General features: G+C 49.5%; 1 protein-coding gene across 5 annotated transcripts in view; it reads left to right on the top strand.

Moving 5' to 3' along the window:
• The first annotated feature begins 837 nt into the window (after window positions 1-837).
• The window catches only part of CRHR2 (corticotropin releasing hormone receptor 2), a 95413-nt gene continuing 76448 nt past the window's right edge, over window positions 838-19802 (top strand). For 3 of the 5 annotated variants that reach the window (XM_072599191.1, XM_072599189.1, XM_072599190.1), the window contains exons 1-2: window positions 838-1014; window positions 12323-12416. In XM_072599191.1, the coding sequence (XP_072455292.1) occupies window positions 913-1014; window positions 12323-12416 (196 nt within the window). In that variant the 5' untranslated portion in view covers window positions 838-912. Of the gene's footprint in view, window positions 1015-12322; window positions 12417-19802 lie in introns of those variants that run through there. The other 2 variants (XM_072599193.1, XM_072599192.1) reach the window with 2 other exon arrangements.

Here is a 19802-nt window from a genome sequence, read left to right as displayed (position 1 = left end):
CCACAATATTTATCCTGCCATTCAAAGCCCTTGACCAACACTATCTTTTCAGCCTCACTTTTCAACACTCCCCTTCACTGGCATTTCCTTCCAGTCAGAGAACACCCCACCACCAGCCCGTAAAAAGTCCTGCACTTTCCCACTTCCCTGCCTTTGCTCCCACCATTGCCCATCATCCAACTGCCCTCTTCCCAGCTCTAACTAGTGAAATCCTACTCATTCCTTTAGCTCCAGCTGAAATGTTCCCTCCTCCTGGAGACCTTGCCTGAATTCCCTCCTTCAACGTCCCCTTTGGCCTTTTCCAGTCTAACTGGCCAGGGCTGTGTCACTGGGGACTGAAGTTATTTTGGGGTCACCATTATTTTGGTTGTCACTGTTAGTAGGGTCTGTGTCCTGCCCCTGTCCGCTCCCTGGAAGCAGCAAGCCCCACTCCCTTAACCAGTCCAAGGTGGGGGCCCTTAATAAAGCTAGGGTGCGCTGGATAAGCACCCAGACCTGGCCCCAGAAGAATTCCTAACTGCTGTCCCAGACTGCCCCAGAGATCTCCCTCCCTTGGGTTTGGGCCACACTCCGCAAAGACCCGCGGAGGGGAAGGCAGAATCGGACGGGGGGGCACAGGCAGGATCCGTGGCGGCAGGAGGGCGGGCTGGGGTGGCATGGCCGAGGCCAGGGCCAGAGCCAAGCCAGGCTCCGGCTATAAATAACTGGCTCCAGGATGGGGCAGAAGGGACGTGGGGGACGCTGCCCTTATTTCTGCCAGCCGGACAACCGGGAGGGGGCACTTCTTGGACACGCCCATCCCCCGTATGGGTCCAGTCTCCGCAGAGGGGATGCGGGGATCTCGGGGCGGGGCAGGGCTCGAGGAGCTGGGGCAGGGGACCGGCTCCCGCCGGGGCCCAGGCGCACCGAGCCATGGCTGCGGCCAGGGCACTGGCGCCCCCCCGAACGAGCCTCCATTCTGCCCTCTGGGTCCTCATTTTGAAGCCCCTGTCACTACCTCTGCTGCTGCCCCAAGTAAGTGCCCGGAGGGAGCCGGCGGGAGATCTCCGAGCGCAGTGAGACTGGTGGGCCTGGGGCCCGGCTGGGTGTGTCAGAGCTCGGTGCCGCTCCGGGGAAGTGAATGGGAGCTGGGATCTCACTGGGTGGGGCCCGGGAGAGGGACCGAACCCCCCCACGCTGGTGATCTCCGAGCCGTGCGTCCCCGAGTCTGGGCATCTCCTAGCGCCACGCGCTCGCTGGCCGCGGAGGCAGGGGACGTGGGGGGCGGCCTGGGGAGGGGAACCCGCGCGGGCGGGGGGGCCGGAAAGGGGGGAGTCTCAGAGCTACGCGGAGCTGAGGCCAGGGGGGGAGGTCGCGAGGAAGGGCGGATGGGTGGGAAGGAGATCTCAGAGGAACTCTCCTGGGGGCAGGCGGTCTTCCCTTAGAATGTGTAGATGGGTCACTAGCTTCTCTCGCTTTCGTGGATGATGTGTGGTTGATAGGGAGCTGGGAGCTGCACCCCCCCCCCACACACACACACCCAGGCCCCACAGCACCTGGACTCTTCCCATCCCCCGTACCCTCCCTGACGTCAGCACCTCCTGCCTCTCTCAAACTTTCTGCCCCAACTACGCCAAAGCATCAGGTCCCAGGCTCTGCCCTCCGCCTGCGCTCGTGGACCAGGCCCCTTAGCTCGGGAGAAGGGAGGACTCAGTTGTTCAGATTCAGACTAAAGGACACACTTAAGTTAAATATATTTTTTTCTGAAAACCGTGTCTCCCTCTTCTATTTAGGACCATGGGGGAGGTCTGTGATATCAAAGGGAGAAGAACTTGACCTGTGGCTTCCTGCCAACAGGGAACTCCCAAATAAGGAAGTCCTTCCACTAGTGAAGGTTAGCACCTGCTTGGCAGCCTAATCTCAGAGTTGCCTCTATATTGGTGAAAAATGAAGTGACTTGTTCAGGGTCCCACAATCCGAAGTGTTAAAGGCAAGACTAGAGCCTGCTTCATGGACCTTCCTAGCTTTGAGGCAGCTTTCTACTGGACCAGGCTGTAATTATCATAACAGAGGCTGAAAAGGTACATTTGGAGAGGGAGCCTCATCGAGGAGTCCAGGTGTTGCCACAGGAGGAGCAGAAGCAGCTCCTTTAGGAGAATTAAGGAAACTGGAATCCTATTGTTTGGCTCAATCCAATTGGGTATACAGGCAACCTCTCCTGTGTATTGGACTCTGTGAGTGAAGGAATCAGAGAAAGAAAGAAAGAAGGAAGGAAGGAAGGAAGGAAGGAAGGAAGGAAGGAAGGAAGGAAGGAAGGAAGGAAGGAAGGAAGGAAGGAAGGAAGGAAGACACAATGCTCAAGGAAGACCCAAGGTTTAGACAATGAGTAAGTGTAGGAGAATTTGAGTGAAAATCAAGCAGCAATAGATAACTGGAGGATGTGTGGGAGGTCTCCATTAGAGAGCCTGACTATGCTGGGCTTGGTTTTGTACAGCTGAACATTTGTGGATAAAAGCAGAGATGGAATCTTTGTGAAGGGTGTAGATGGTAGAAGACAGGAGGGATGGCAGAGCTGGACTCTCAAAAGATCAACACAGGGCAATCGAGATTAGGTTGAATCTGATAAGGTGATGTTTAACAGTGATCAATGTAAAGTCTTACATTTGGATCCAAGAAATCAACTTCCCAAGTACAAGTTGGGGAAGACTTGGCCTGAAAAAGACCTGGGGGCTCTAGTAGGCTACAAGCTCAGCAGGGGCCAGCAGTGGGATGTGGCTGCCAAAGAAGCCAGTGTGGTCTTGGGCTGCATCAAGAGGGTCACGTTTCAGGAATAGGAAGGGGATCGCACCACTAACTTTGCCCTTGTCACACTGCACAGGGAGTGTTTGATTCCATTCTGGGGACCACAGTCTAGGAAGTACATTGATAAGATGAAGAGGGACCAGACCAGGACAGTGAGGATGGAGAAGGGCTTTGAGTTCATGAACTATCAAAATTGCTTGAAGGAACTGGGGGTAGGCGTAGTATGAAGTATTATGGTGCAGAAGAAGGGTTTGTCAGCTCAGAGGGCAGAACCAGGAACAGTTGGGGAGGGGGAAGGAGTTACAGGGAGGCAAATATAAGGAAACATCAGGAATGATTTCCTAACACAGAGCAGTCCAACGGTGGAATGAGCTGCAGGGGAAGTAGTGGGGTCCCTCTCTTTGGAGGTGTAGTGTCTGCAGCATGTACTGTGTGTCTTCGCCTCTTTTTCTTCTCAGGGATATGGACTTCATTCAAAGTCTTTATCTGGTTTTGGATTAGAAAATCATTTTAACTCCTTAATCTCTGATTGTTAAACTGAACCCTATAAAGAATCATTTCAAGGGATCACTTGTGTCAGAAGCCTTGGGTTTTCTCAACCCTGGCTTTTCTTTTCTTTTCCTTTTTCCCTCCCTCCCTTCCTTCCTTCCTTTGCTTCCTTCTTTCCTTCCTTCCTTCCTTCTGGATGGCCTTGAATACCTCTTCCATTTCCAAAGTTATGATCTCATGATTCAAATGAAAAGGAGGGGAAAGGCAAAGAACAAAGCTCCCTGTGGAGCCTCTTGAAGGCATTTCATTCCACCTCAGTCCTTTGTTCCAAAGAATTCCTGCCGTCAGTTGACTTGCAGCAAACTTTGACCTGCCCTCCAGGGTCTCCAAGCACAGCCCAGGTGGCCACTTGCTCAGTGCATTGGAACAAGGACCCTTGTTTAGGTCCAGGGTGGATGAGGGGGTTGCCAATGTCTCTTCCAGTTCTGACACTGGTATGCTCTGCTTCCCTGTTGGAAGGCTTCCCATAAGAGATGGCATTGCAACAGATACTTGAAGGAAATTAAGGACTTTAAGGGGCAGCTAGGTGGTACAGTGGATAGAGTGCCAGCCTTAGAGTCAGGAGGAACTGATCCCTGCCTCAGACACTCCCTAGCTATGTGACTCTGGGCAAGTCACTTAACACTTTTTGCCTCCGTTTCCTCATCTGTAAAATGAGCTGGAGAAGGAAATGGCGAACCACTCCAAGAAAACCCCAAATGGGGTCACAGTCAGATACAACTGAAACAACTCAATAAGAATAAGAATCTTAAGAGACAGCAGTGAGAAGGGAGGATATTCCAGTTGTGAGGGTCAGCCTGCAAAGGCATGAAGGTGAGAGGAGATATGTGGAATTCAGAAACGAGGTAGGAGGCTAGTTTGGGAACATAGAGGGAGTGGTGGAGGCTGTTTCTGAATCTAGTTCCTCAGACTTCAAATCCTTTAGACTTTTAAAACTGTGTGATTCTGTACAGGAGAAGGAAAGAAAGAAAGAAAGAAAGAAAGAAAGAAAGAAAGAAAGAAAGAAAGAAAGAAAGAAAGAAAGAAAGAAAGAAAGAAAGAAAGAAAGAGAGAGAGAGAGAGAAAGAAAGAAAGAAAGAAAGAAAGAAAGAAAGAAAGAAAGAAAGAAAGAGAAAGAAAGAAAGAAAGAAAGGGAAGGAGGGAGGGAGGGAGGAAGGAAGGAAGAAAGAAAGAGAGAAAGGAGGGAAGGAAGAAAGGATGGAAGGAAGGAAAGAAGGAATAGATCTATAGATCGCCAGGGTAGGGGGGAACCTTCAAGGTCCAGTCCAAATCCCTCATTTCACAGAAGCTGGGTGGGAGTGACCACACTGTTATCTTCACTGAAGAGGGGCTGTCAAGGCAAAAGGGCTTGGTGGAATGGATGGATGGATGGAGGGATGAGTGAATGGACAGATGGACGAGTGGGTAGGTGTATGGATGGATGGGTGAATGGATGGATAGATGGATGGACGGGTAGATGGATGAGCACATAGATGGATGGATGGGTGAGTGAATGGATGGATAGATGAATAGATGGGTGTATGGATGGATGGGTGGTTGAATGTGTGGATGGATGGATGGATGAGCACATAGGCAGATGGATGAATGAATGGATAGATGAATAGGTGTGTGGGTGAGTGGGTGGATGGATGGATGGATGGATGAGTGAATAGATGGGTGAATGAATGGGCACATAGGGAGATGGATGGATATATGAAAGGATGGATGAATATACAGATATATGGAGAGAGGGATGGATGATTGAATGATAGATGGATAGATGGTTGGATATATAAGCAGATAGATGAAAGTGTGGAAGGAGGAAGGGTCATATGGAGGGAGGGAAGGATGGGTGAATGAATGGATGGATAGATAAATAGATAGATGGATAGGTGGATAGGTGGATTGATGGATGGATGAAGGTCATAGAGGGCACACAAACAGATGAAGTAGAAGGAATGTGTTAACTTTGTATGCAGAGAAAGGGTTAAGTATATTTTGTAGGACTGGGGCAAGTTTTCTTGCTTTCTTCTATTAGTCTAAAGACTTCATGAAAAACTTGGATCCTCAGAGCTGCTTGAAGGGAGGGTCTGACAAACTGAGGTAGGAAAGGAAGTGGTAAAAATTCAGTGAAATACTCTAAGCCTAAATAGGTTCAAACAGAATTTCTGAGTTAGCTGGACCCAGAGCAGCCTGCTGGCCCCATCCTCAGCATTCTACAGCCTCCGCTTGGAGATTTTCAAGTAGAGAAAGCTGCCTGCTCCTCCCCACATGGTCCAATTTAGCTCTAATGGGCAAAATATTTTTGGTTATTTCCTCCCCAATATCAAGTATCAACCTGCCTCTTTACAGCATTCACCCCATCACCCCCATCCACACAACAGCATTCCACATCCTTGAAATTAGCTGTCATGGCCCCTTTGAGACTTCTCTCCTCCAGGCTGGACATCCTTAGTTCCCTCAAATGGTTTGTGAGGGGGGCATGAGCTCTGGATGCATCTTCAGCGAGGTCACCCTTGCCTAGGCACTCGAGAAAGCATCCACGTCCTTCCCCAAATGTCCTGTTCTAGGCCCTCTTCTTCCTCTACGCTCTCTCCCTTGGTGAGCTCATCAGCCTCCATAGGCTCCATTCTTGTCTCTAGGTCAGTGATTCCTGGATCTCTAGACCTGCTCTCCCTTCTGATCTCCAGCTACCCGCAGGACATCTCCTCCCCCGACATGCAGGCAGCTTAGATGCCCCATATGTAAAGAAGAATTCCTTGGTGGGAAGAGAGGAGAGAGCATCCTCCTCGTATGGATGGCCTCCACCTGATGCTTTGTGTTTCCTGATTTCTTTTTCTGCCTTTTGACTTAAACAAGGTTGATCCTGACCCATAACAGAGAGAAGTCATGTGTGGATTAATAATCATTAGAGAGAAACAAACCACAATGCCCCTGCCACAAAGATTTGGCTCATTACATACCAGTAGAAGTCCCTGAGCCCATTAACTCTTCCAGGTGGGCACCAGGGGTGATGAACTCCTTAATGAACTCGTTAATCCTGGCTCCAGGGCTGCCATTCCCCTTTCCACTGCATTTCTGAGACTGCTCAGACTCAGAGCCACACAGACAAGGATACAATCAAAGCTGGCTGAACAGGACCTCTGAGACAGCTGGTCTAAGCTGTACTGCTCAGAAAGCTGGATGGCAGGCCCTGGAATGATGATGTCCCTCACCTGCCTGGGAAGACATCTTTGCAGTGAAAGGAAAGCAAACGTTTCCCCAGAAAGCTTCTCAGTCTTTCCCTTCTCTCGGACTGCATGATTCAAAGGCGAGAGCCGGCAACCCAAAGAGGAGAAGGTTTGGGGGAGTGGGTCATGTGGAGAAGGGGCCAGCCTGTCTGCTCGGCCCCAAGCAAAAGACTGCACAAAGAGGTCCATTGAGACCTTAGAGCTGCACAAGCATGGAGATGCTGCTCTGAGAAGGGGCGAGGGAAGCTGGACCACCTCTCAGTGGGTAACGCGAGGGATTCATTTCATGTATGGATTGGGCTAGAGCAGTGGCTGTGCATCAGGTTCACTTTGGCGGTCCCACAAAGTTTCAGAATCATGCTTTTTAATGTATAAAATAAAATATCCAGGCATACAAACATCCCTGAAGGGGGAGGCCTCTTAGGAGAAGGGCCCCAGGGAGCTGGAGCAGGAGAGGACATCCCTCTCTGGGGGGATTATAGTGAAATACAGTCATCAAGTTATTTTTTTAAGACAAATTCATGGGCCCCAGGTTAGGAATCCCTGGACAACATTGTTTCTGAGATACCTTCCAACCCTCAAAATCTGTGGTTCTGTTTCTCTTTGATATAATTTTAGAAACCTCCTTCCTCCTGACCCCAGTCTGTACATATGGTGCCAGTGACTTGGACCCAATGTCCACAGGCCCTTATCTTTTTGTAGGGACTCAGCAGTGACCCAGCATGCACCTCTGACTCTCTGGCTCTGGGTTATGTAACTAGGGACTGAGAAGTGTCTGAAACCCAGGGGCTTTATAAGGTGACCAGAGCTGGATGTCCCCTCCTGCTTCAGCCCCAGCAGCTGAGGAAAGCTTAGCTCCCCGGGACACCTCCACTAAAAGACCTCCCCCTTTAGATCCTTCCCTTTGATCTGAGAGCTGTGATTTTACCCACTGACTTTGGGAACAGAGGGGTCACAGAGACCCACACAAAACCAGGGAGTGTCAAATTCTCTGAGTTTGAAAGAGATCTCTAAGTCCAACCCAAGACCACACTATCCCTGACAAGTGTCAACTGGCCTCCACCTCAAGACCATCAATGACTTTGGAAAACTGCCATCATTAGGATGTCTTCCGTAGCATTAAATCAAAATATGCATCTCATTAACTCAGACTCCTAGTCACTGTACCATTGGCTCTGATTGAGAGGTGCCTAGGGACCTGATGAATCAATAATGTCATTTTACAGAGAAGGAAACTGAGGCCAGAGATGGTTAATGACCTGCTCAAGGTCACGTCCTCACTTTTGTCCTAGTTTTTCTCTCTGGAGCAGAATCAGTCTGGTTCCTCTTACATAATAGAGTCATTCAAGTGCTTAGAGATCTGCTTCTCCTCATGTCTGGCTGTGGGCTCTATGGATGCTTTTTTCCAGCCCTGCATCTGCTCACCTCTGTTCTCCCATGCTTCTCTGTCATCTCTTCCATCCCATGGTGTCAGTTTGTTGGCAGGAAGCTGCCCATCTTTTCAGCCCCACATTTCCCAGACAACATCCTTTCTCCCAGTTTTCTTTCCTGGTCCTTCTCTGTTGGGGTCCACCATGTCCCCGGTATCTTCTTTGTTACTACTTGATCCAGGACTGAGCAGCTGCTCCAATAGAATGTCGGGGGACCTTTGCCTCTGGGAGAAGTTGGGGATCATTCAGCGGGCCACTTCCTGAAGGCAACCATTTATCCATGATAGGAAATGATGGTGCTGCTTTCAGATCTGTCGAACATTGCATAGACCTTCTCTCACTTGACTCGCTGTTTTGCATTGCTGTAGATGACGGGCTTGGACTTCTCAATGGGCCAGTAGATGATTGGCCAGAATAGACAAAGCCCTCACTCAGAGGGAGAAAAGAAGTGGGTCCCCTGTCCCCCACCTCAGCTGCTACAGACAGGTTCAGGAAGAGCAGGACGTGGCAAGGCTGCCCCCCCTCCATCCCCCTCTGCTGCTGTCTCCTCCCAAGTGCATGCCCAGGGTCCCCAGGACAGCAGCTCTCTCACAGAGGCAGACATGAGATAGACAGATAGACTGTCTGGTTGTGCACTTCCTCTATGCTGAGTGAGAATACAGAAAAAGGCAAAGACTTGGCTCCTGCCTTGAAGAGGCCCCTGTTCTAATGGGAGAGACAACAGTGACTCCTCCTTCTTGGCCTCTTCAGCTGTTTGATCTACATCTCTATCCTCACAGGGGAAGGAACAAACATTAATTAGGCACCTATAATACCTTCAGGACTTCCCTGTGAGATGGGTGCTATTGTTCTTCCCATTTTGCAGATGAGGAAAGCGAGGCAGAGGTGCCCAGGGTCACTCACACAGCCAAGTAACTGTCTGAGGCTGGACTTGAACACAGATCTCTCTGGTTCCAGGCCTAGGCTTCTTTGAGCCTCACTATGCTCACAGCACCTGGGCTGACAATCGTTCTGCTTTTGCCTGTTGCCAAGTCCCAGGACTTCTGGACTTTCTTCTATGATTCTGAGACCAAGAGCTCCCAGTGAGCAGAAGGTACAGCCTCAGGTTCACCTTCTGCCACTACCATGGTCTTTGCATGCTTGTTGACACTCATTCTCAACCCTCTCCTCTTCCAGGAAGCTCTCCCTGACTCCCCCCATGCCTTCTGGGCCCATCTGGCCTCTTCTTGGAAAACCTCAAGCTGGAGGAGCCCTCACCTCCAGAGGCAGACTACCCCACTTCATGACAGCTCTGACCAGCAGGACTCCAGTTTTCATTTGCTTCCCTCCACCTTCCCTGCACTGCTCCTCATTCTGACCCACAGGACCCAGCCAATCCATGCTCACCCTTCCTCCCTGTAACAGCCTGTAATGGGACGCTATCCTGCTGTCACCAACAGGGGCTGGAGGAGTGTTCGTTGTGGACCTGGTGCTTTCTTCCTCCCCCCCCCCCCCCGTCTCCCCTCCTCACCCTAGATTCCCTCCTCCCACCCTTTGACTTAGGCTCTTCTCAGTACCCTCAAAGCCCTCCTCTCCCCTCACAGGCACTAGTCTTATCTGCCTCCCCAAGAAAGCCCACTCCACTCCCCATCTCCCTAGTCTGGCTGCTCATGAGACCTCAGGTCTAGAGCTGGAAAGGAAGGCAGAGGCCACTGTAACCTATCTGTATAAGTTACAGATGAGGAAACTGAGGCCTGTAGAGGGAGGCACTGACTTGTCCAAGGTCTTCCCACTAGATGCAAAACTGGGCCCTTTTCCTCCTCCAATGACCTGGAGCTGAGTCCAGAGGAGAGCACTGGGGAGGGGTGTTTGGGTGTGTTTGTGCATCTGTGTATGTGTGTGTGTGTGTGTGTGTGTGTGTGTGTGTGTGTGTGTGTGCGCGTGTGTATGTGTGTATGTAGGATGGGAGACATTCAGGAAATCTTAGGTAAATGAAAGAAAACTGCTCAGCACAAAATAAAGACTCTGAACAGACCAGGTCTGGTTTCCTCTCCATCCAGGGACCTTGACTGACCTTGGCCAGGCAGGGAGGGCCTGGGAAGAGAGGGGGCCTTGTCCTGTCCTTGTCCCTCCCTTCATCTGCCTTGTAGGGCAGGAGCCAGTAAACCTCCGAAGCTTACAGCAGGGGCTAAATTTAGAAACGGGCTTGAGCCAGGCCTTCCTGGAAGGGTAGGGAAGGGCTCCTGGGCAGCCAGGCTTGGCATTGTCTCTCCCCAAGGCATCCCTTTATCTGTCTCCTCTGAGATGTGAAAGAATCCAGTGTCACCACCACAGGAAGACCCAGGAGGGCTGGCAGGATGCACATGCATGTGTTCACATGTTTATATGGGAATGTGTAATATGCATATATGTGTATGTGCATGTGAGTGTGTATGTATGTGTGTGTGTGTGCCCTCATCACAGAAGGGCCATTTCCAGGGTATTTTCTAGCCACTCTAATGCATCATTATCTCCACACTCTCCCTGTCATTTTCTACTCTCTTACATACAAAACTCCTGGGTTTGAGGCCTCTGTGGGTCAAACCCATTCAAGACCATAGCTTCTGAGCCCCCATCGGTGTGTTCACTTTCACTGACGGAAGAACTGACTGACTCCTAGTTGATCAGCATGTGAATGAAGCTGACAGATACAAAAGCTCAGTAAAGAAGTCAGTTGTTCTCCCTCCATCATCTCAGTGTCTTTCCTTACCTCTATTATCTATATCTCTCAGTAAAGAAAATCCAAACCTGGCTTCATCCCTACCTAAGAATGGAAAAGTTTGCAAAGCACTTTATGTACATTATCCTGGGTATGTTATATAGGTGTTAGCCTCATTTTATAGATGAGAGAACTGAGGCTCGGTGTCAGTGAGAGGTCCAGGTCCCACAGCTTGTCATTTAGAGACAGGATTCTAACCCAAGGCTTCTGACCACTTCTAGCCATTTCTATGAAAAGCTTCTGTCCTGGGTCCAGTCCTCTAGTACAGTGGAACCCTTCTTTAGTCAGAGACCCCAAATTCAAATTCTAACTCTGCTACTTCTTACCTGAATGACTTTGGACAAGTCACTTAACTTCCTGGTCTCTGATTGCTCATCAGTAAAATGACAGTTAGACTGGGTTGTCTCTCGGTGCCCTCCAGGAGCCTTCTCAGCTGCTATCCCATTGCAAAGGATTGTGCAGACTAAAGCACAAGAGGATGTTAGAGAGGAAATGCCCTCCCTAGATGGGAATCTAACCCCAGCAGCTCCACAGCCTGCCACTGCCCTGGTACCCTCCCTCCTCCAGTCTCATAGTGATTCTCTGGGCCAAACTCATTCCCTTGGCCTAAGCACAGGACCCAGCATGCTATGGCAGAAAGAACCCCCTGCCTCTTAAATCAGAGGAGCTAGGTTCACATGCTGGCACTTACTTCCCATGGGACTCTGGGCCTCAGTTGCCACCTTTGTAAAATGTGGGGTATGATAGACAATTTCCAAGTCCCCTCTGCTATCTTGTCATGGTCAGGATGACAGAACAACAACCAGAAGAATTTAAAGAGAGACCCCAGGAAAGGTGACCTAGAAGGAGAGGGGGGGAGTGGGGAGGTCCAGGGACAGAAGGAGACCCAATCTGGGCCTGTCCTGCTTGACCACACAATCCCCCAGGCCACAGAACTTGGTGCTCCCCATTCTCCATGGCCACAAGCCTCGAGAGCAGGAACTCACAGCAAGTCCAATAACTGGATACTCTTCTCACCTGAGTTAGAACCCAGGAGTTCTCTTTTCTTTGGATCCAGGCCTTGAAGGTCATTTGAGATCCCAGAAGTATCTGTTTATACTGTGGAAGTGAGCAAGCCTGGCATCGAGTTCTGGCTCTGACGTTTAATCTTTGGGTGGCCTTGGGCAAAGAATTCCCCTCTCTGGCCCAAATCTCTATCTGCATAAAATGAGGTGATTGGAATAGGCAGCCCCTGAATTCCCTCCCTGTTCTATATTCTCAGAGTCCTAAGATCAAAGCATGAAGTTGGATGGAGGAGCTAGGCAGGAGAGCTGGGCCAGGGCCTGGAGGTCAGGTGGGAGCAGCCAGCCCAGGCTGGAGCCCTCTCTGGTCTCTCTACCTTGCAGCCCACTTTGGTGAGCCTCCAGGACCTCTAACAGGATCCAAGGAGGCTCAGCCTCTTATGGGGTCCAGGGGATAGTGGCTGATTGGGGTCAGGAGAGGATAAGGGGAAGGGCAGGGACAGACCCTGACCCTGGGGTTGGGCCAAGTGGGGTGATCTGTCCAGGTCAAGGAGCAGCTATCATCTCTGTGGCCCTGTGAGCATACCTGACAAGCCTCCCCCTTCCTTCCACCAGGTGACCCTGCTGGGCAACGCCTCCACAGACTTGCCCCTCCTGGAACTGCTGGGTCATTACTGCCACCTGCTCTCCACCTTCTCCAATCTCACAGGTAAGGCTCAGCAGTGTCTCAGGTGAGGAGTGGAGGGCACCTGTCTTGGCCACTGGGCCGGTGAGCTTTGGCAGCCTTTGCAGCCTGGAGTCCTGTAGTTTGTTTGGGGAGGGAGGCTGCTGTCAGATCCTGAACAGACAACAAACCTGGGGATGGGGAGGGTGGGGAAGATCCTTGAAGCTTAAACCCAAAGTGGAGGCTCCTCCTTAATGATGACAAATGGTAAAGAGGAGCCCATTGTGGGGGGCGATGGAGCCAGGCCTGGTCCCTGGTTCTCTGGACTGGTGGTAACTGCTCTCGTCATCATCATCATCATGGTGGTGGTGGTAGCTGTTCTCCAACTGTGATCAGGCAGGACATTTGGATTTTCTGTACCAGTCATGCTCAGATGGTGAAAGATGGTCAGGAAAGCTGGTGGTGTGTGGCCATCTATCCATCTTCGACCATGGAGAGGGCGAATGCTTGAGGAGAGCCTCTGAGGGCTCAGTGGAAGCTGAGGGTGTGGTCATCAGGGGCTGACTTGGATGTGGAACAAGGACACGGGTTCGAAACTAGTTCTTCTGCTTACTATGTGTGTGCCCTTGAGAAACCCACTAAGCTTTCTGTCAGTCAATAAATACTTATGAAGCTCCCACTGTGTGCCAGGCCCTGTACCAAGGGCTAGGAATCCAAACAAAGGCAAACGCTGGTCCCTGCCCTCAAGGGGCTCCCAGCCTCATGGGAGAAACCAGGGATAAAGACTGGCAAACAAGTCACATACGAAATAAACAGGAAATATTTCAAAGAGAGAAGTCACGAGAGGGAAGTTAAGTGGGTTAATAAAGCCTTCCCAGAGAAGATGGGGGTGCTGAGCTGCGGTGTCTCAGTCTGTAAAGGGGGTTAATCAGACTTCCACTGCTCATCTCCTTGGGTTGCCGTGAGGATGAAGTGAAGCTTGCCCCCCAAACAGCGCCCAGTCTTCAGGTTTGGCAGGACCCCCTTATTCCATCACCTTCCTCACCAGCTAGCACCCCAAACTAAGGAGTGGTCTCTGTCATCAGCCCATGCTTGGTCGCCCCTGCTTTCTGCAAGTGTAGCCAAGGCCGAAAGGGGTGGAGGAAAGGGAGGCATCAAAGATTTTTCCTAGTGTTACCTGAGTGTCTATCGAGGACAGATAGATCCAGTTCAGCCATGGAGACTTCCCAGTTAGGGCTTGGCCAGTCCCACCCCCACCCCCGCCCCAGATTCTTTCTGAGTCTTTCCTTTTATTTCTGCCCATAGGATTTGAGACTCTACCCCTGCCAACTACCCAAGGCTTCCAGTCAGTATTTAAGCAGAGAATTCAGGACAATAATGAAAATGGAAGGAGGAACTATCCTATCTTTAATCTCTGCTGCTTTTGTGAAGTAGCAGGAAATAGATATCACCCCAGGACCAGCACTTGTCCCCACCCATCCCAGAGTGCTCTGGGCTCAGTCCCTAGAGCCTTCCGGCACCAACAGGGGAAGTCTAGGAATCCCCTGAAGCCTGGCTGTGCCATGAGTGTTGGCAGCGTGGCAGGTCCAGAGTCTGGGTTCCCATGTGCCAACTGTCCCACCTGCTCCTTGATCCCACTGGCATTCAAATGTTCCTATCCTGACTCCTTCCGGCTTTCTCCTGGAAGCCTGTTTGGACACTCCTGTTCTCTCTTCAATCACGTGTTGCTGGACCTTTCTGGAGCATGTGCCCTGAGCCAGCAGTTCTCCTGGCTTCAACAGCAGGCTCCCAGTGGCTGAGGGTTGGGGTGCTCAAGACCCAGAGAGAAGGCAGGAAGATGAATGTTTCAGAAAGAGGAGACTTGGGGGCTGGGAGACTGGGGGAGAGAGTGGCCAGTGGAAACCAAGTGAGAGGGAGCTTGTGGTCAAGAAGGAAATGGGGGAACAGAAGAAAGAGGTGGCGGGTAAAGAGAGGGCAATGGAGGCTAACCTTGCAACTCACTCCATCAGTGTTTCTGCTCCTAACTTTGGTTCAATGGGTATTAAGAAGAGGTAAATCTGTTCTCCAGGTGCCAATGGGGATGTCATTAGCTGGTGCATTTGGAGGCTTCCATTTAACCTGTTAGTTCCCACCCTGAATGTAGGTACTCATGGCTCTCCTACCTCCTTCCATCTTTTATTTCTCTTCCCAAACTTTGTCCCTGTAAAGCCTGAGAGAGCCACTGGGAGCCACTGTGCTCTCTGGGCTTCAGAACCTGCCTGTTTTATCAGCAGAAGCTTAGGGTTGCCAGGGACCTTAGACCTTCAGTTTATATAGGTGGGGAAACTGAGGCCCAGAGAACATGAAGGTTTGCCCAAAATCACAAGGGTCAGAGCTGAGGTTTGAACTTAGGTCTTCAGACTCCAAAGTCAGCTCTTTGCCCCCTGTGCTACAAGCTGATGGGTGTGAGGTGGATCCTCAAAATTGCAATATTTTACATTTCTCTAATTCTTAGTGATTCGGAGCATTTGTATGTGGCTGTTTACAGCTTTGTTTTCTGCCTTTCTTCCTTGTCACAAAACTAAGGAGTGTCTAAGGCTGAATTCAGACCAAAACCCGGACCCCTCACTCCCTCTATTCCCTGCCTCTCTCCCCTCCATATGCCCTGGGGATCTGGCCATCCTTTCTTTCTGTTCACTATTCCAGGGCTGCCTGCTGATGAAGGCTGTATCTTTCCCCCATCAGCCCCCTTTAGGTAAGGGATGGGAGCTTGTCTCACAATCAAGATCCTTTAGTTAGGGAGTCTGCCTGGATCTGTAAACCACAGGCATCCCATGGCCTCTGGACTCAGCGGTTAGCAAGGGCTTTTCTTTTAATTGGACAAATGTTTGTTATCTCTTGCTGACCTCTTCCTCATTTGCATCTCCCTCTGGAGGACAGTAGGGCACACTGTGAAATTGTTTTATTACTAAGCAGTGGCCTTTTCTTACAAATTGTCAGATGTCTCCCCCCTTTCTCCCATGTCTCATGTATTAGGAAGTCACCCCAAAGACAACCTGCCAGCCTGCACTGATGTCTGCAGTGCTGGAGACACCAAAGAGACCCACACCCCTTCCTTCAGCCCCCAGGGACTGAGCTGCTTCACGTTGTGTCCTACCTATGTGCTAAAGGATGGGTAATTGGAACTACTTGGGAGAAGGGGAAGGTGTTAGGTAAGAGCGAGACCTAGCATGGAAGGAGTGCCTTCACTGGCGGATCTGGGGAGCATCAGAAAGACCCCATTACACACACACACACACACACACACACACACACACACACACACACCTGACAGCCAAAGAGCAAATGACATGTGGCCAATGTCAAAACATGGTTAAAACATGAGCTGAGTTCCATCTAAGCAAGATGGCCTGAGGTGGCATCAAGGCTCCCCCTCCTATGCTTACTACCCATGTCATCTTGGATAAGTCTCTACTCTCTCGGGGTCTCTTAGCTATTTCTTAGCTATTAAATGAGAGGGGGTCACTCCATGACCTCCAAGATCTCTCTCACCTTGAGATGTGATTATCATCACATAGGAGGGCAGGAGATAATGGCTCCATAGCCTGGGCACTCCCCTGGCATTCCCAAGATGGGAGAGGAAGTTGGGTGGCAAATGTGTCCTGTGGTGAATGTGAGGGAGGGTTAGACAAATGTTGCACTGGAGGCATGTTCTACAGCCCCCATAACCCAAGGGAACTGTGTGGTTGCAGATCCCTGCATGTATCAGAGTAAGGAAAAACTCCCAAACCAAGACCACTGCACCAGGCTGCCCCTAGAGCAAGGGGCTTCCCATCACAGTCATGGAGGGTCAGGGATGGTTGCCAGAGGCAAAGGACATCCCAGAGAGGGGCCAGAGGCTGGAGGCAGAAGGACAGGGTACAGATCAGAAATGTGAGTGATCCCATACAAACAACAGAATTCATGGAGAAGGCGAGGAAGAACATGTGACCTCATGTCAGCAAAATTATTGGGTGCTAGAGGGAAAAGGAGGGTCCAAGTTTAGCAAAGAATCCAAGACAATTGTCACATTCACTATCTATTGCCAAGGCACCTGATATGGAGCTTCCTCTAATGTTTTCCAGCTGGCCATGTTCCCAGAGTTCTCTGTCGCTGCCCACTGGGGGGAGGGTGGGCTGGCCATCTCCAAGCATTGGCAGGTCGATGGCCCTTGCTCAGCCCCAACCAAGCTCACCACCTACAATAGATCAACAGGTTGCCCCACTTCCTCCAGCAACAGCTTCCAGTGGTGCCGTATGAGAAACTCCACGTGTGATTTGGAGAAAATACACTCCGTTTGTCCTGTTTGGAGAAAGTCATGATTTCATTGGTGTAGGAACTCCACAAAATGAAGGTCATCCCCTCCCCACAGCTTCTCATCCTGAGAAACACTGCCTTTCCAAATCAGAAGGGCCCCAAGGCCATGTGCAGTGACCCACAGCTGACTCCACTCCCCACAATTCCACCTTTGCTTAAAGACTTCAAATGAGAGAGAACTCACTGCTCCAGGAGGCAACCTGCTTTCCTCTCACAGCTTTAGCATTAGGAAATGTCTCCGAGTGTCCAGCCTAAATCTGCCTCTGTGAGGCCAAACAAAATAAATCTCATTTCCAGTGTCTGGAGAGAATGATCATACCCTCTTCAGCTCAGACGTGCCCAGGTTCCTTATCTGATAGGCTTCCTCTGGACATTCTTTAGCTCATCAGTGTCTTTCCTCCCTAAACCATGGTGCCCAGAACTGAACGCAGTCCTCTACATGATGGGGTCTGACCAAGGCAGGATATACAGGGATTCTCATCTCCCTGCTCCTGGAGACTGCCTTTCAAGGAAGCCTTGTTGACTCAGTTGAGGCTTGTGGCCCGCTAAAAAAACACACCTGTAGTTTTCACAAGAATGGCTTTCTTAGCCACGCCTCTCTTATTTGTGAGGTTGGTTTTTTGAACCCGAATAAAGGAGTTTGCATTTATTCCATCATGTTTCATTGTATTAGATTCAGTCATTTCAGTCATGTCCTACTCTTTGTGACTCTGAATGGGAATTTTCCTGGCAAAAGTACTGAAGTGGTTGGCCATTTCCTTCTTTAGCTCATTTTACACATGAGGAAACAGAGGCAAATAGGGTTAAGTGACTTGCCCAGGGTCACACAGCTAGGAAGTATCTGAAACTAGATTAGAACTCATCAAGGTGAGTCTTCCTTACTCCAGGCCTGGCACTCTATCCATTGTACCACCTAGCTGCCTGAAGTTCAGCACTTCTAACTAAAAGAATCAAGAGAGGGCGCTAGAAGGAGGTGGCCCTTCTGCTGGACCTTGAAGGGAAGAAGGGTTCCAAAAAGCCAGAGTGAAGACATTCCAGACATAGTGGATGTCTTGTACAAAGACGTGGAGAATGGGGAAAGAATTCTCACACAGAGAGCATCACATAAGGAGCATGGGGGTGGGGGATGGGGGGGAATGAGGAATCGACCTGGAAAAACAGACCAGGGCCAAATTGGAAAGGACTTTAAATGGCAGACTGAGGAATCTGCATCTTATCTTAGAAGGGCTAGGGAGCCACTGAAGATGCTTTAGAAATACCAGTTTAACATCTAGAGGGAAAATGGATTGGAGAGAGGAGAGACCAATCAGGGGGCTCCATTAATAGTCCAAGTGAGAGGTGATCTGAGTGCTCCAGGCTTTTAGTGCTGGCCCTCTTTACCTTACTGGGGTCATTGTTCTCTCTGTTCTGATTTCTTGGCTCTGCATCAGTTTGCACAAGTCTTTCCAAGTTTCTCTGAGTTCTTCATTTTCATCTTGATTACTCTCCATTGCATTCATGTCACAGTTTGTTCATCCATTTCCCAGCTAATAGACAATCAGCTTTGTTTCTAGTTATTCACTTCCAAAGCCATAATGGGATCTCTGGGTCAAAGAGCCAGCTATTAAGAACAGTTTAGTCACTTTCCCCCACATTAATGGAACCAACTTGCAGTTCCATCAATCATGTATTCATGTGTCTGTCTTCCTGCAGCCTTTCCATCATTAGCAGTTTCATCTGGGTTTTTAATCATACTTGACAATGTGATGGATGAGATATGAAAGCTAAATAATTATTTTAGTTGTGGTTTTGTTATTATTAGAGAATTGGGGTGTTTTTTTCCAGATGGTTACTTGTGTTGAACCTGGAATCAGTAAGATATGAATTCAAATCCAGCCTCAGATATTAGCTGAGTGACTGTGAACAAACCACTTATGACTGTTCTCAGCCTCAGTTTCCTCATCTGCCAAATGAGGATAATAATAAAACCTAGCTCCGAGGGTTCTCTCGAATGAGATGATCTAAGTGCAGCCCTCTGCAAACCTTTAAGCACTACATATAAGACAGCTGAAATGAATATTATCATCATCATGGTGATTATTTCTGAAAACTGTCCAGTCTCACTCCTTGCATTCATTTAAAAAGCTCTTCCTTCTCTGGCTCCCCTAGGGAGTAGACATGGTCCTCAGCTCTTTGTGCATTCAGAGATGCCACTTGGTACTGCCATAAGCACGCGCATAGCCCCCTCCCTGCCCCCATCACACTAACATTTCTCCTACTTTCTCAAGATAAGCTGGCTGTTCTTTAGCTTCATTTTGTCCTGGCTGCAGCTTGTGACGAACTGCCCTGGCAAACTGGGGCTGTATCCATCTTGTCTAATGCTCTGAAACTTTTCTCTGCATTTTCCCATGAACCCTGAACAGTTTTTAGCCAGTGCTTTCCCCCATTAGATAAAGAATTCCTTGAAGGAACGAACTGTCTTTGCCTTTCTTTGTATCCCTGGTTTTTAGCACAGTGTCTGGCACTTAGTAAGGGCTGAATAATATTTGTTGACAGACTGACTGACTCTGAAGACCTGATTGTCTTCAAAATTCTCATTTTCTTTAACGATGATGAGGCTTTTCCCTCAAACTGATTTTTAAAATCAGAGCTTTGTTCTAGTGTCATTCAGTTACAGCAAAGTGACATTGTCGTATTTTCTGAATCCAGCTTTTGTTTCCCAGCTTTGCAGGCTCAGGTTGTATTCTCAAAGTGAGATTCATGCAGCATTGATGGCTTCCTTTTATAGCCTCATTTCAAAATGTAAATTAAAATGCTGAAAGCAACAACTTGCAAATGAAATAATAGAGCAATAATGTTGTTTTCTGTTTTTTAATGTAAATTTTAAAATGATTTTCTGTTTTATTTTGTTTCTTAATTACAAACTACAAAAGAAACCTCAAATATCTTGGTGCCTAGGAGGAGGTCACAGAATTTAGAGCCAGAAGGGACCTCAAAGACCACCTGGTCCAGCCCATTCATTCTACAGATGAGGAAACTGACTGAATGCACACTTGGGCCCCTCCCCAAACAATGAGAACAGAAAATGTTTGAAGGTTTGGGAAGGAAACACTTGGG

Source organism: Notamacropus eugenii, chromosome 3, assembly GCF_028372415.1.
Source record: "Notamacropus eugenii isolate mMacEug1 chromosome 3, mMacEug1.pri_v2, whole genome shotgun sequence".
Lineage (NCBI taxonomy): Eukaryota > Metazoa > Chordata > Mammalia > Diprotodontia > Macropodidae > Notamacropus > Notamacropus eugenii.
The sequence above is the reverse complement of the archived record's forward strand: the minus strand, read 5'-3'. Positions and strand labels throughout refer to the sequence as shown.